The following is a 16,333-nucleotide window of genomic DNA, read 5'->3' on the forward strand; positions in this document are numbered from 1 at the left end:
CCAGTGCGGCTCCATGGAAATGCTCCGGCCCGCTCACAAAGCCCGTTGGTTTGAACGGCTCTCTGTGTTTTTCTTTGTGGCGTAGGAAGTCTGTAATAAGAGCTTTGTCCCGTTGTGAACGAACACATTTTCTTGTCGCGATGAAACGACCAACAGATTTTCCAGTGTTTCTGTCTGGCGGCTGACGGGACAACAAGGCTTCCACTGTTGTGAGGAGACACGGCTGAGACGTCAACAGTAGGTGGTGTGAGGCACGAGAGAGCAGTTTCTCTCTCTATTTTTTTTTAATGTTTTTTTTTTTTGAAGGGTTTTGGAGAAAAAAAAAAGGTTCTGATGTCCCAAATACGCCCAGATTTCCTCCCTCACTCAGCAGTCAGACCGTGTCACCACGGTGGATGGCTCATCTTCTCCTTGCTCCAAATATAGAAGAGGAGCAGCACGGTTGTCATGACGACCCCTCTGAGAAGCAGGGGGGCTTCTGTGAGGGGGGTAGCTGTCGATGGGGCTTTGTGGGAACAGGAAGAACATCTCTGCAGTACAAAAGTGTGACTTAGACTCGCCGTGTCTGTCAGCTTCTGTCTCAGCTCTGCAGGTTTACAGTAAACAGCAGCAGGTGTGGCGGAAAGGCATCATGGGACTGAAGGATTACCACAGTCCACTGATCTCCTGCAGGCCTAAAACAATAAGATATGATGACGGAAACACTGTAGAAACACACTTTTTGCAGCAATACTCGTCCTGCCCATGCCTACGTGTGAAAACTTTAAACACTTTCTTACTGTTTATTTCAGGGGCTGTATTGTGTAAAATCGACTATTTTTGAGTTTTACATCATGTTGTAATGTTATTCTCCCAACAGAAACATACTTGGATTCTTGCTGTGATTTTTTTCATGAATGTTTGAGAAATCCTTTAATCTCCATGTCAACCATTAACCTGTGCAAAACGCCTGGTTGGACCTAGCTCCGCCCTTTGAGGGGCTATCTACTTCCTGTCTAGAATAATAACTATGCCGAAGTGAAAAGAAATACGGAGAGGAACAAGAAAAGCCTTAAATCTGAAGCTGGAGTTTTGTCAGAGAGTGCCATCTGGTGGCTGGTCCATATAATTGCAAAAAGGTACAAATCGAAAGCAGTTTTGTGAGGTTTTAATAATCTTCACTTCTTTATCAGCAGGTGAGAAAAAAAGCTGTGTGAGGCGTGTCAACACAGAATCCAGCGATGGTCTTTCAGTCATCTCCAGTCGGTTTTATGTTTCAAACAATCTGGAGTCTCTGGTCTTAAACTTAAAGAGATTATTGGAAAACGTCCAGGACAGCTGACAGCTGGATTTCCTGCCCGATACCCAGAAATGGACAATACTTAGAGAAGAAAATTCACTTCAGTTTATTGGTGTGAATGCTGTAAATCTCTACTTAAATCGAATACATTTTTAATCATAATTTGTTTTATTTACAATCTGATTTGCTTTTCAATTATATAATAAATGAGTTGAAATCATTTCGTGAAATGTTATCTGCCTTGCTCATCAAGCTGTTTTGCTTCTTAAGCTAACGTAGCAGAGCGATATGGAAAAGTTTTCATCCAAGCATTTCCATTTTAGCTCTGATAAGTATTATTATTATTATTATTTTATTATTATTATTATTGTTGTTGTTGTTGTTGAACTGCTGCAAAACGTCTGCTCTGTTTATTAATGTTCTCAAGCACGTTATTTTAGTAGTTATACAGAGATAAATTACACATTTAGATGCTTTTTGCTTCAATTAGGCTGGTTCTGTAGAAATCCTGGATTTCATTTAGATGTATCATATTAAAGGGGGTGAAATAGAAATGAATGCAACTAATCTCGTCTCAGATTTGTATTTATTATGAGAACAAAAGCTATGAGCCATCTATAGTTTTCCTTTCACTTCTCAGCTGCTTTGCAAAAAAGCAGCTTCTATGCACCACAAATCTGGAACAAACTTACAGAAAACTGCAAAACAGCTGAAACAATGAGTTCATTCAAATCAAGGCTAAAAAAAATCCCCGTTTCATAATTCCTGTATTATGTTTTTGTAGTTGCTGAAATGTGCTAAACAAATAAACTGGAAAAAAGCCTCTTTAAATACGTTTAAATGGTGACAAAATGTGAAGCAGGTCAAGGGGTGAGAATACCGCTGCAAAGCACTGCAGTGAACTGGGTCGTTATACTGGAAGTCTCCATGATTCTCCATGAACACAAATTACGGCTCACAATATGGCTTTATTAACCCGGTAATTGAGCCACGTCATTTGTCTTTGTTAGTCGTAAAGAAAACATTTGTGCAGTTTGTGAATATCCCAAAGTTTCAAGTGAAGCATTAACATCTTAATTTCCGACTTTTGTCCGACCCCGATTGGCTCACGCGCGTTGACGATTGATTTCCCGAAATTTCATTGGTCAGTCAGAGCTGAGCGACGCAGCGAATCGACCAATAGGAGGCTGCCACACTGTGATTACGGGACGAGGCCGTGCTGCTTGTGAGCATCTTCACCTCCTCCTCCTCCGTCCCCTTTCTCTTTCAGTCTCGGCCCTGCTCTGAGTGTCCTGCGGCTTTTTGAAGAGTTGAAGACGGGCCGGCCACGACTCACGTCTGCAACTTGAAGTTTTTGTGACATTGAAGCCAGGAGACTGTTAGCCTTCTCGGTGTGCCATGTTGAGACTGATATTTTTGGCCGCTCTCGCCGGGTTCAGCCGGGCCAGTGATGTGCTGGAGTTCACGGATGACGATTTCGAAAGCAGGATTGGAGACCACGAGATCATTCTCGTGGAGTTCTTTGCACCTTGGTGAGTTTCTGCAGGTTTCATTCAGGGTGTCGAAACGGCGTCTTTGGTTAGCAAACGTAAGGGGGAAAATTTCTAATGAAAATTACGCCGTCGCCTCGCGGTAAAATGGACTCCACTCTGCAGAAATGTCGACTTAAAAATGTGTTCAGTCTGTGAGCGTTTTAATTACTTTTATTTATTGGGATATATTTATTTTGTTTTTATTAGAGTCGGGACTGTAAAATCCTGCTTGTTGGCTGCAGACCAAATATTAGCATGTTAGCTAGCGGTAGACGCTTAAGGCTATACGAATTGCAGTATTTAAATTAAATGACTAATTTAGTTAATTTTATAGCTTAATGGGATTTGCGGCTGTTAAAATGTAACATGTTTGCTGATTACCATGTAGTTTAGGTGTTGTAAATCTCGGTAATACAAGAGAATGAGGCTATAAGGAAGTTGGGGGCGTGTCATGTGATAGTTGTAACGCTCTGATTGGTTGGGGAAGTTTTGGTGTCCACCTCTGATTGGTCTACGACATATTTGACGTGTTTCTACGGTGCCAAACTTGAACAAATATATTAAAAATAGGTCAGACTTCAGATAAAAAGATTTTCTTTAAAAGTAAGGAAAATTTTTTGTTTAATAAAAATGTTATTGATGCATTTTTCCGTGGACTCCACTCAGTTTTTTGTTTTTTTTCTTGAGAAAATCTCTTTGGGAAAAATTACTTAAGCCATTACTATAGGAAGGTGATGTGTTAAAGACCAAACTAATGTGCGCTATATACATGTTTTTGTTTTATTTGCTCACGGCTTTTTTTTCTTATTGTGTCTTATCATTTTTACAGTATATTTTAATTAATACATTTAAATCAGACACCAAGACATCAGTTGCAGCCAATTTTTCAGTCCTATCTTACTATTACTTGTTTTCTTATTCTTTGCAGTTCACATCTTGAAACAAACCAGACTTTTTATCTTCCCACTTATAGATGAAGTGAGAATTAAACTGTTTTATTTCAAATGTATATTTTGAAGGATTTTTTTTTCTATTATCCATCTCTAGATTTATTGTTTTGTCCCAATGTTCTTGGTTCAATAAAGTTATTAAACATTTTCCACTCAAGCTTTAGGTTGCTAGATGTGAAGCTTTACAGCTACACTTAACTGTTTTTGTAGAAGAAAAAAAAAGAAAATACAAAAATGTTCTACTCTGAAAATGTTTTAGAATTATTTCTTAAAAAATAAAATGGGGAAAAAATAAACTTTCCAGCTATTGTTCTATTCAACAACTTTAGTTAAATCTCCTTATTGTGCAGAAGTGTCAGGTTTCTTGGACTCTTCAGCTCCTTTCCTACCTCCGATCCGATGTGTAAATCGTCCTCCTGTTTGATCGGTCCATGTCCTCTTTGTCCTTTAGGTGTGGTCACTGTAAACGTCTCGCCCCTGAGTACGAGGCAGCAGCCACGCGTCTAAAAGGCACCGTGTCGCTTGCCAAGGTATTGCGCAACACAGTTTGACTTTCCAAGCCATAGTGTAATTTTTCTGCTTTACCAACTGTTTGCTAGCCGTCTGTTTGCTAACGGTTTGCTTGCTATCGTGCAGGTTGACTGCACAGCTAACAGCAACACATGCAGCAAATATGGCGTCAGTGGCTACCCAACGCTGAAGATCTTCAGGGACGGAGAGGAATCTGGTCCCTATGATGGTCCCAGAACTGCAGGTATTCTATCTTGTTTGGGTTTTTTTTTTCTTATGTGTATTAGAATATTGCTTTCAATATCGGTATTGGTCCCAATATTGAAAACATGTTTGACCAACGTAGTTGATCTATTGTTTTTGTCAGTTTTTTTGTTTAATTTTCATTGGCTGCTTTACTCCTAATTGCACTGACTGAACAAATTAAAGTTGTTTTTACATCTTTGACCAATTTTGTGAAGCTATTGGTGTATTTAAGTGAGCCGTACTGGTGCAGAGTTTTCAAATACAGTTGTAATTCAGTGCATTTGTCTGTTGTTTTTTTTTTTTAAAGAAACCTTTTAAGTTAATTCAGCTGTAACCCAGAGAACATGCAGCGGAAGTCAGAGTGGTGGCTGTTTCTGCAGTGTGTTCACTCGGGGACCTTAATACAAACACGCATCACATTTTTTGGTTCCCTTTGGAAATCCAGAATTGGCTTTATTGACGAAGATTGTGTGCACAAATTTCCTGTCAAATTCTGAAGACGAAGGAAGTTTGTCTTCACTTGCAGCTCACAGACATTCAGTATAAATGTTGGAGGAAGTAAAATGGAGAATAAAAGGATCAGCATGTGCATCCAGGTTGGCCAAAGAGCAGCCAGGGGTCCGTTTGCGGCTCTTATGTGATTCTTATGTGGCCCCGAATATTAACTTAAACACCTGAAGTTGGGCCCCACCGGTCCATCTGGTACGGAAACATAGTTTTTCTTTATAAGGCTGAAATTTTTATCAACAAATTTAAGTCTCAATATCAAAGTTATTTGATAAAGCTTTTATTAGCTATTCTGCTTCCTATTTATAAAAAGTAAGACAACAAACATCCAGAATGACACACATCCTGTTCTCATCGATAAGAATAAACTGCTTTTTTTTTTTTTTTTTTTTCTAGAGCCACAAAATAGAAAAACATTTGTCATGAACAAAGACGTAGGAAACTGTAGACTTTTCTTTTGAAGAGGCAAATGTAAAAGCCTTCTGTTTTGGATCTGTGATCATTTACTAATCCATGATTGACCGTCATCAACACAGTTATTGCAGTTAAAAAAATCTTTCATTAACAATTAATTATTTTTATCTTAATTGAAAGAAAAAAATATTTGTGCTCCAAATGGACTTGGTCTGTCACATAGAATTACAATAAACACAACCGAGCAACAACAGTGTGAAAGTTCATGAGGCATTAAAAAAACATTCATATATTTGATGACAAATGTGTTTTTTTTCTCAGTCTTTTTGGTAATCATCTTGTTGTTTTTTGTCCCGTAAAGACGGGATTGTTAGTTTCCTGAAGAAGCAGGCGGGCCCAGCTTCAGTGGAGCTCAAGACCGAGGGAGACTTTGAGAAGTTCATAGCAGATCAGGACGCCAGCGTGATCGGTAAGTCCTGGTCGTGCATCCGATCCAGCCCGCCCAGCTTGATGTTAAAAATGTTTGTTCTGAATTTCTCTCGTCAGGATTCTTTGCTGACGACAAGAGCTCAGAGCAGACCGAGTTCCTGAAGGCCGCCAGCGCTTTGAGGGACGACTACCGCTTCGCCCACACCAACGCCGAGGCCCTGCTCAGCAGCCACGGCGGAGAGTGAGTTTCTGTGTCGCACGTCGGAGAACTAGGGAGGCGGGGGTGGAATAAAAATGGTTCTGAAGTTTAAAATGAAGCGATGCATTTTAGTGAGGATGTTTCCTGTGTCTGATTGCAGGGGAGTCGTCCTGTTCCGTCCTCCACGTCTCGCCAGCAAGTTTGAAGATGGTTCCGTGAAATTCACCGAGGACAAATTCACCAGCAACAAAATCAAGAGGTTCATCCAGGACAACGTGTGAGTACAACCAACAATCGCTTTAGGAATCGATTAATTGGCACATTTAAGACTTTTATCCAATATTAGAAATGCATTAAAAGATGCAATTAAAGAAATATTCCTTTTCTGAGTGAGAAAATATAAATGTGTATTGCCTAAAATGCAGTACCATCGTTCTTAGTGTAAACTTGATCATTTTTAGCAAAAGATGCATTTGCAGCTGAAAACAGACGTCTAACATCAACATGTGGGGAGCTCAGCCATCCTGCTTAATGTGGCAGCAACACAGTTTATTTATTTATTTTTCTTATCAACCAGTTAATTATTGGACACAATTTTGAGTTTGCTGTGTTCCCATTAAACATGAAATGTAATTAAAATCACACCAATACATGAGAAGTCATTAAAACGTTGCCGTGCCAACATTATTCCTGTCTTCTTTGTCTTTTCCACCAATAGTAGCATCCGTTTGTTGATCATGTGACTCATAATGCAAAAAATGTGTTTTCATTGGAGTTTTCTGAAACGCAAACCAAAACCACTTCATCTTGGCGACAAAACTTTAAAAAAAATTAGTTTTTATGAAATCTGCGCACTTCCACTGAGCAAATTTATTTTCAAAATGTCACCTTTTGAGGCCAGCATAAACGCAGCTGTTGATATTTTCCCGTTTTTTCTGTCCTAGCTTTGGAATCTGTCCCCACCTGACAGACGACAACAAAGACCAGCTGAAGGGCAAAGACCTGCTGGTGGCGTACTACGACGTCGACTACGACAAAAACCCCAAAGGCTCCAACTACTGGAGGAACAGGTGAGCGTCTCGGGCGACTCCTCCACGCCGCTCGCCGACTCAGCTTTCTTCACACGCTTCTCCTTCTCTCGCCCTTCTCGTCCCAGAGTGATGAAGGTGGCCAAGGGCTTCCTGGACCAGGGGAAGAAGCTGAACTTCGCCGTCGCCAACAAGAACCAGTTCAGCCACGACCTGTCCGACTTCGGCCTGGACGGCGGCTCCGGGGAGCTGCCCGTCGTCGCCATCCGCACCGCCAAGGGAGACAAATACGTCATGAGCGAGGAGTTCTCGTGAGTCCACCAAGCTTCGCTTTAATATCTTTTTTGTTTGCTTGTTTGTTTTCTCCTCTGATTTCTTTTGTTTTCGTTGCCTGCAGCCGAGACGGAAAGGCTCTGGAGCGCTTCCTGCAGGACTTCTTTGACGGGAAGTTGAAGCGCTACCTCAAGTCAGAAAAAGTCCCTGAAAACAACGAGGGGCCCGTTAAGGTGAGGGATTCCTGGAGTGGCTGCTTGACGATGTCAATGTTGTTTCCTCCGACTGTAAGGGATGGAAAATATGGATTTGAAAAGTATTTCGGAGTTTTATTTTCTATTTGTAAACTTTTCATTCTGCAAATTGATCTCAATTCAAAGTCCAACTAAATATAAGATGATGAGCTGATCCCGCTCTAAACAATGGAAGGCCAAAGTGTGCAATGATGGGGGTGGGGGGAATACAGATGTTCAAAAAAAGTAAATCTTCCTAAATGGCAAATTTTGATTAATGATTTAACTTAATTGATTCATTACCAGCTCCAGTGAGCTTGTCTGTCTGCTTGGTTTTCTTTAAATTAATCAAATGAGTACAAAACTCTGACAATTACCAATTTTGTGGAACTATTTTTTTTTTCTTTGACCAAGTAAATAAATGACAGGAAATATGTTTGGAAACTTTTCTGCCCAGGCTGGTTATCAGTGTGTGGGAACATTTGGAGGGAAGAATCTGTAGTTGGGTCAGTTGTGGCTGTAAAAGTTTCCTGTTTTAGTTTGTGGCTCCGATGGTTAAACAGGTTTTATTTTATTTACAGTCATGAACCCTTCCTGCATCACACAGGATGTTCTTCCCAAGTTTAAATATCAAGCAAAACTTCCTGGTTGAGACTGGAGTAATTTTAAGTTTAAGATGTCTGCAGTAACGGCTTCCGCACCGAAGGGTGGTGATGCTGGGATCTTGGTTGTGGTTCATCCACTGATCAGAAAACGGAGATTGGAGCCGGTCCAGGTGGAACTGTGCTGGTTCTGGTCAGCAGCAGACTAAGTGCAGGTTTGGACTGAGCCGCTGCCTCTCTGTCTCCAGGTTGTGGTGGCTGAGAACTTTGACTCCATCGTCAACGACGACAGCAAAGACGTCCTCATCGAGTTCTACGCGCCGTGGTGCGGCCACTGCAAGAATCTGGAGCCCAAATACAAGGAGCTGGGAGAGAAGGTAAGATCCTTTCTTGTTTTTTCTTGGTCATGCTCATACATGTTTTAGTTTTCTTGCTTTTTTTTTATCTTTATCCAGTAAAACTACTAATTTCCTCAACTTTATTGGCTCTTATAGAATGCCAGCGCTCTGTAATTTGTCCTCATTTAGCTGTACTCTGACTGAACTCATAACCAAACATGACATTAATAATGATGTGAGTTTCTGGTGTTGGAGTAAAAATGGAGGTGAGCAGCAGCTGTGAAGAGAATCCCTCCATTGCTGACTCGGTCAATCTTGAACTTATCAACAGAAAAGCCTCATTTCACTTGTTACAAACAGAAAATGGAGCTGCTTCAACGTGTTTTATTTATCATTTGTAGTGAAATCATCTCTGCGCATGTAGACCTGTCACGAGGACAAACTATCTTCGATAAATTCTCAAAGAATTTATTGCGATAAACGATATTATTGTTTTGTCTTTTAAAAATCTGCAGACTGGACCCACAATGCACCAGGGTCCAGACTCTTGTGTTTTTTGAGTGGGGAAAATAGAAACACTTAAAGCAATTTTATTTTCTTATTTTTTTTCTTATGCCAAGACTCTTATTGTGAAGCTTTAGGGGAAGTTCTAGCTAGCTTAATGGTGCTTTTAATTGAAGTAGAAACATTTTTCAGTCAAAACAGGCCGTTTCCCAACACAGACCTGAGAGTGCCAAGTTAAACTCTTAAAGCAGATCATTGTGAAGATCACAACCGTCTAAAGGTTGCCTTGGTTACCGTTAGCCTGTCAGGACTCCTCATCACATTTCCCTGAAACATCCTTTAAAAGTTGTCATATCCAAAACTCAGCAGCATTTATAACACTCGGTGCCGTTTTGTTGAAATATTCCTGCTTTTCTGTTTGAGACAAAACGTGTTCAAAACTTTGTGTAGTTTGAATATCACGGTTAATATCCACCGTTTAGTCTTCCTCTTGAACTGATCTTAACGGGCCACTTCTTGTTCTACAGCTGGCCGACGATCCCAATGTTGTTATTGCCAAAATGGACGCCACAGCTAACGACGTGCCATCTCCATATGAAGTCAGCGGGTAAGTCCTGCGTTGTTGTTTTTTTTTTTTTGTTTGTTTTTTCTCCCTTTGACTTCCTTGTTTTAAGAATTAACAATTGTATTTTAATGTCATGATTTATTTATTTTTTCTCTCCCCAGATTCCCCACAATCTACTTCTCCCCTGCTGGACGCAAAATGAGCCCAAAGAGATACGAGGTGAGTCACGGACTACCTGTTGGTTGTAAGGCCTCTGTGGGACGAGCGTTAGCCGCGGCTATAAATGCTAATGTCTGAACATGTCGGCAGTTGATACTTTGTCCCTATCAAATAAAGAGAACATCCTGCCGTTGTCTGTGCAGGGAGGTCGAGAGGTGAGCGACTTCATTTCCTACCTGAAGAGAGAGGCCACCAACCCCTTAGTGGTGCCAGAGGAGGGCAAGAAAAAGAAGAAGAAGAAGGACGACGACAAGTCGGAGCTATAGAGGCTCCCAACAGAAACTCAACGCCCCCCCACCCCACATCACAACAACAGGAGGAGGAGAATCGGGGAACAGAAAGAACTAAATTATATCCCACTCGCTTAGTGAACTACCAAAAGCTCTGAAGCCGACGTCAAAGAGCCGGCCGCTCCTTGGCTCCTCTGCTGCTCTGGAATCCTGTGGAAGGTGGAGAGGTGGTGGCCAGGGTCTGCCCGACCGTTTTACCACAATAAGAAATTTTTAGGGAAGAGGGACAGCTTTTTTTGAAATGAGATTTCTATTTCCTCTGGTCTGTCTACTACACCTCAGACTGATGCACTTTGGTTCGATACCAGTTTCCAGTCATCTGTCGCTTGTTTTTGTTCTCTTCATCACAGGGGGACAACTTTATTTTTCTTAGGTTTTTTTTTTTTTTTTTTTTTTCCTTGTTCGTAACTGGTCTTTGTTTTTGTACATTTGGAAGGATTGTGAAATAAAAGGCCCACAAAACCTAAATGACTTGTACAATCTTGTTTCTGATGTTTTTATTCTGCTGTGACAATTCAAAGCTTTCACCAAATTATTATTTAAAGAGCCGGAGAAGATTCTACAACGCCACATTACGGCCATTGTAGATGGAAGGAAAAGGAGCACATTTCTGCCCCAAAAATCAGAACCTTTCTAAAAAAACAAGGAAATTTGAGTTTGAAATGTAAAATTTAATAGAAATTTTGAGCTTTCTAGTAAATTTCTAACTCTCGAATAAAAATACTTCAAAAGGTGAATATTTAAAACTAATCTTTGGCAAAAGGTGAACAGAGGTTTTTGTTTTTTTCCCCCCATTAATTTATTTTCAGAGTTGAAATATTTTGTGTACACCAAAAATATGGGAGAAATGAGTTGGAACTGAACAAACATCTCTACTGCAATATATAAAACCAAACTTATAAAATGAGTTATAAGTGTAAAATGTTTAGGTAGCCTGAAATCAAACATTCTTCCTAAAAAAAATTTATTATTTAAATTTAGTTTCCACTAGCTGCTGTTCAAAATGTCTCGGCATATTTGACTAATTTAATTGGGGAAGATTTCCAGTAAATTAAGTAACATGAGACTGTTTTGATGGATGACCGAACACAAACCTGTGAAATAATCTTTTGTCGCAGTAACTGACGTAATGCTCCATCCCACCACGAGGCGGTGCTGAGATGGAGCACTTCTGATAAACCATGAACGAGGAAGAGAACGGAGTCGGCAGGGAACTTGTTCGGGCATGATCCTGTTGTCCACGTGCAGCTTCAGAAGGTACGTAACGATTCAGGATTTCTTTTTAAAAGGTTAACTGATTTTAATTGTTACAAACGATAACAAATGACATATATTGAAAACACGATGATTTGACGTTTATTTGTCATATCTGTTAAGTGTTTTTTTTTTCCTTTTTGTAGCTCATTTTGTTATACGGCTGTACCAATTTGCATTCACATATCTACAGTTTAAAGTTAATCGAAGCTACTAACAAAACTATAAACGATATAAATGACTAAACTACATCTTCATAAACTGTATACGTCAGTGTTCAATTCGGCTTATGTCCTGTTTGTCAAAATTAATATTTTGAAAGGAAATTACGTGGTGATGTGGAGAATATGTCACAATTCGCTTTGTGGTCAATAAATATAACTAAACTGAAAAAATGTATTCAATTCTGCTCGGCTTTTAATTGGCTTTGAGCGATACTTGGAGTGATACTTGGAGTTTGTGTAAAAGTGTAAACTTGGCTTAATTTTTATGAATGTTGTCCTCACATTGTAGCCTCTGTAACACAAAGTAACATTTTGTGACTATAGTTAATACTAATTCTTCCTTTCTGACTTTTTCCGCCCCAGATGTGACCATGAGACACTTATTACATGATGTCCGATCCGTCAAAAAGAAATAAAGTATCACACGGCTTTCTTGGCAACTACAGGTATCTGTGCAAGAAGTCCATGACGATTCGTGCAATGGAGAGCACCGTAGCCAGGAAGAAACACCAAGATGTGAACGCTACCTCCAACAGAAGGAGGAGGAGGAAGAAGAGACCCCGCTCCCTGAGCGAACCCCTGGAAGCAAACGCGCTGATGAAGAAGGCGAAATTAGTCGAGCCGAACACGGACAGCACTTTAAACTCCGCGCCAGAGCCGGACCACCACAGTGTGACGGCAGTGCTCAGAGACAGCTGGGAGGTTGACAGCGGTTTCTCCGAGAGCAGCCCCCCCGCCAGCGGCCGCAGCTCCCCCTTCCTCGGTCCGAGCCCCCTGGCTTCCTCCGTGGTGGCGCTGGACTGCGAGATGGTGGGCACCGGGCCCGGCGGCCGCTGCAGCGCGCTGGGCCGCTGCAGCATCGTCGACTACCATGGCAACGTCTTGTACGATAAATATGTCCGACCGTGTCAGCCCGTCACGGACTTCCGAACGCCCTGGAGCGGGATCCGCCGGCACCACCTCCACAACGCCGTACCTTTCGCCCAGGCCCAAGAGGAGGTAGGGCTCTTCCGGTTCACCTCAAGATCTATTACAGATGCTTGTTTTTAATGCATATCTACCAGCTACCCAAATCTATAACGGTGTATAAGGGCTGGAGTACATATCTTCCTTAAAAAGTAAAACTGAATTTTTCTTGAAAATTTCAGAAATGTTGTAGAACAAACATCTCAGCTTCAAAAGTCAAAAATTTGTGAAGAAAAAAAAATCATAAATTGTGATTAATCTTAGAAATTTTATATAAAAAACTTGGAAATTTGAGTTTCAGAAACTGAAAATTTGCAAGACAAAACTGACAATTTTATATTAATCTCAGAAATATTCAAGGGGGAAGAAAATTCTGAACTCCAGAAGTCGAACGTTTGTGAGAAAAAAAAAAAAACTTAAAAAATTTTAATTAAAAATTAAATTAAATTAAAAATGCCACTTAGCAATTTACTAATTTTATTTACGCATAACTTTTAAGTTACACGCACAATTTTTTTGTATTTTGCGTACACATTATTTTTGATAGCTTTCTTACTCCATATTTTGAGAAACTCCGAAAATTAATAAAAGTGGAACTCTTTCAACTTTTGAAACTAAGAAAATTTCTGGGGTGTATTTTTTCTATAGAACTTCTAAAATTTAGAGATTTTTGGTGGAAATGTACTCCCTTTTTTTCTGTCTGAATCTGTTTTACCAAGCAAACTGAAATTAGAGCCTCTACTTTCAACCAAATATTCTTTGGTCCAAATGTTTTCCCTATAGCTCTGTCTGTTTATACATCTTTTGTTTGGCTGGTGTTTAGTTAAGACCACAGGGAAAATCTTATTTTCATAAACATAAGTAATTGTTCTCCATAGCTTAAAAGACGGCCATTTTTAATCTAACAAACCATCTGTACTGGGTAAAATGGTATAATTCTCCCGCTGCAGATCCTCGCTATACTTGAAGGCAAGGTGGTGGTGGGTCATTCCATCTACAACGACTTTGAGGTGCTGAACATGGACCATCCCAGTCACATGGTCAGAGACACCAGTACGACGCGCCACCTCCAGCACCTGGCTGGGTTCCCTCATGGACGCCGCTCTTCTCTTAAGCTGCTGGCCAACAAGCTGCTGAACCGGAGGATCCAGGTAAGAGCTGTGGACTTAACCAGTTCTCACTTTCTGTGGCTACTTCTGTGAAAATAATTGGTCAGCAAAATTGGTTTTCATCATGCTTGAGAGCTTCTCTGGGTCAGTTTATCCATTAGCATGTTCATAAACTCGCTAAGTGTGCTAACATGCTAACCATTTTGCACCACCTACTAGTGGTGCGTCGATAAATCAACCACTGTTTAATTCGTAGGTTTTACGTAGGTTATTTTTCTCCTGGGAATTTTCGGTTAGGGAAAAGTTTGAGTTACACTATTGGAGAATTGAAAGGTGGCTATACTCTTAAATATATAAGTAAAAGAAATAAATCTCGGAGACGTAGTTCTTGTTGCTAGGCCATAGACGAGCCGGAGATTTATTACACTACCACAGATTCCTCATTACAGTTTCATCAGTTCAATATTCAAAAATATTCCAAAGTCTCAACAAAAAATCTCCCCGTATTCTTAACATCACCCTTTTTTATACATTCTCATCTTCACTGTTGTGAGTTTGGAAAGTTTCAACCAGTGGCGTTGCTACTCTTGATTTGCGTAAAGATTCTAATGTGCCTTATACTAAGTGTGTATTGGACGATCTTTAAAATATTTGAGACCTCATGAACTCAACATCTGCTCCATTTCAGAATTGCTGAATAGACCAATTTATTTCAGATTGTTGATCTTATTTGGTCTTTGCACACAAATAAGATCAACACGCATTTGGTAGATGATGTTTATTGGGAGTAACAACCTTCCTGCTGTCACACTAACTGCGCTGCCCCCTGTTGGCTGCTCCATCCAGGCTGGGAGAAGGGGCCACTGCTCGGTGGAGGACGCCCTGGCCGCACTGGACCTCTACAAGCTGGTGCAGGGCGCCTGGGAGCAGGAGATGGAGAGGAGGCTGGGCGACGAGCCGACCGTCCACCCCATGGATCACTACATGCAGGACGAGTTCTGGCCGGACGAGGTCCTAACAGACGGCCTGTGACGACCATTCACCACTTCATGTCGAACTGTTGGGATCTCAGATTCAACTTCCTGAGGTGCAATAGAAACTTCAATGGCGGAATTTTTCATCTTTTTTCCCCAAGAAGAAAAGGTTACAGCAAGTAAAGCGTTTTTACTTCCTTGTTGTGACGCTGAAAGTTAAATCATGGTGATTTCTGTCATATTTATTATTAAAAACTTGATTGTATTTTGAATTAATGGTGCAGTTAAAGTTGAGGTTACAGTTCTCTGTTTTCTGCTTTTGCCTCAAAGGTGAGAAGCAACAGAATGTTTCTCCATGCTGAGTGGAATTAAAGATGGATGAAACATTCATTCATTCATTCAGTCATAACAAACTAGTTGAACTACTAGTTTGGTGGAGGTTAACCGATGCTATTGGATGTGATGTAAACAGGTTAAACCAGACTCAGCCTAGAGAGAGCGGCGGGTTCTGCTGCTCTCAGGTGGATTTGCAGCTGAGTTTGAAACGTGATGGTTACCTCTTCATTACCTCTGGTTTTATGCTGTCCTTCAGGATGTGCAAAATAAAGCAGTTTGGTTCAAATCAGTGTGACGTGGCTTTTTATATAAAGTACATTTAGACTTACACCAGCGTATTATGGCCTTTGTAGATAGAAGGGAAAAAGAGTCAATTTCCATCAAAAAACTGAAAAGTTTTTTAGATTAATCTCAGAAACTTTCTACAAAAGTTTCAGACTTTGTTTTCTCTACAATCCATAATCTACTGTTGTAGTGCTGTGCATCAATATCACATCTTTCATACAAGCTGCTGAGCAAAGTGCTTTGACTGATTGAAAACAGCCTGTTGCACTCCCTAAAAAAATAAAAGCAGGAAAAATTGAAAAATAAAATGACGATAAGTGGATTATTTAAAAATTAAGAATGAAATTGTTTAACTACAATTATAGATTAATAGGCATAAGTTTGCTAGTTAGTGTAGCCACTGATTAACAGTGTTTTCTTAAGCAACATACACTGGGATGATTGACAGCTCTAAGACCCTCCCCCTCACTCTGATTGGTTGTTTCTGACAGCTGTGTATTTCTGTAGAGGGCAGAGGACCTCAGACATGGACGGCTCAAAAAAATGTGTTTTTAAAAAAACCCATGAAAGTTAAATACCGCTGCTTTCTCAGGACGAATATAAATATATGAAATATTGAATCTTTCTTCATTTTGAGTCTCGAATATAGGCTGGAACAAAAAGGACAGAATCTAAGAGGAAATGGGAACAGAAAAAGAAATGAGATGGATTCAGAGTAGATTGAACGTCAAATAAAAGCATTTTTTGAACAAAATAACTCGGGTAAAAGTTGGATTAAAAATGTTTTATTTATGGAAATGTCCTCCTCAGGACTTAGGGGAGTTTATTGCAAAGGTGAGGCTCTTTAGGCAGCATCGCCAGATGTTTCACTTTGCACTTTAGGAATAGGCTTTAACACATTTCATTTAACCAAAGGAAGACAGTAAAACAAAACACATTTCCAAAACTACTAATGTACACATTAAGAACACATAATTTTAAGAACTCCACCTGCTGTCCATCTGACAGATTTCCCTTTCTCAGCTCCATAAAACACCTCAGTGTCTTCTGCTGTTGAGAAATATTTG

At 40.2% G+C, this 16,333-nt stretch overlaps 2 protein-coding genes across 2 annotated transcripts; both read left to right on the forward strand.

Moving 5' to 3' along the window:
* The first annotated feature begins 2,499 nt into the window (after positions 1-2,499).
* On the forward strand, positions 2,500-10,595 carry pdia3 (protein disulfide isomerase family A, member 3). Its single transcript, XM_007573456.2, has 13 exons — positions 2,500-2,811; positions 4,213-4,291; positions 4,398-4,515; positions 5,800-5,907; positions 5,985-6,108; positions 6,227-6,343; positions 7,011-7,136; positions 7,223-7,405; positions 7,492-7,600; positions 8,451-8,579; positions 9,572-9,651; positions 9,771-9,828; positions 9,972-10,595. The coding sequence occupies exons 1-13, from the start codon at positions 2,678-2,680 to the stop codon at positions 10,092-10,094; spliced, it is 1,488 nt and encodes a 495-aa protein (XP_007573518.1). The 5' UTR covers positions 2,500-2,677; the 3' UTR covers positions 10,095-10,595.
* A 672-nt stretch (positions 10,596-11,267) lies between these two features.
* isg20 (interferon stimulated exonuclease gene) lies at positions 11,268-15,271 on the forward strand. Its single transcript, XM_007573457.2, has 4 exons — positions 11,268-11,375; positions 11,960-12,595; positions 13,513-13,713; positions 14,518-15,271. The coding sequence occupies exons 2-4, from the start codon at positions 11,984-11,986 to the stop codon at positions 14,701-14,703; spliced, it is 999 nt and encodes a 332-aa protein (XP_007573519.1). The 5' UTR covers positions 11,268-11,375; positions 11,960-11,983; the 3' UTR covers positions 14,704-15,271.
* Positions 15,272-16,333: the final 1,062 nt, after the last annotated feature.

Source organism: Poecilia formosa, unplaced genomic scaffold (genome assembly GCF_000485575.1).
Source record: "Poecilia formosa unplaced genomic scaffold, Poecilia_formosa-5.1.2 Scaffold330, whole genome shotgun sequence".
NCBI lineage: Eukaryota > Metazoa > Chordata > Actinopteri > Cyprinodontiformes > Poeciliidae > Poecilia > Poecilia formosa.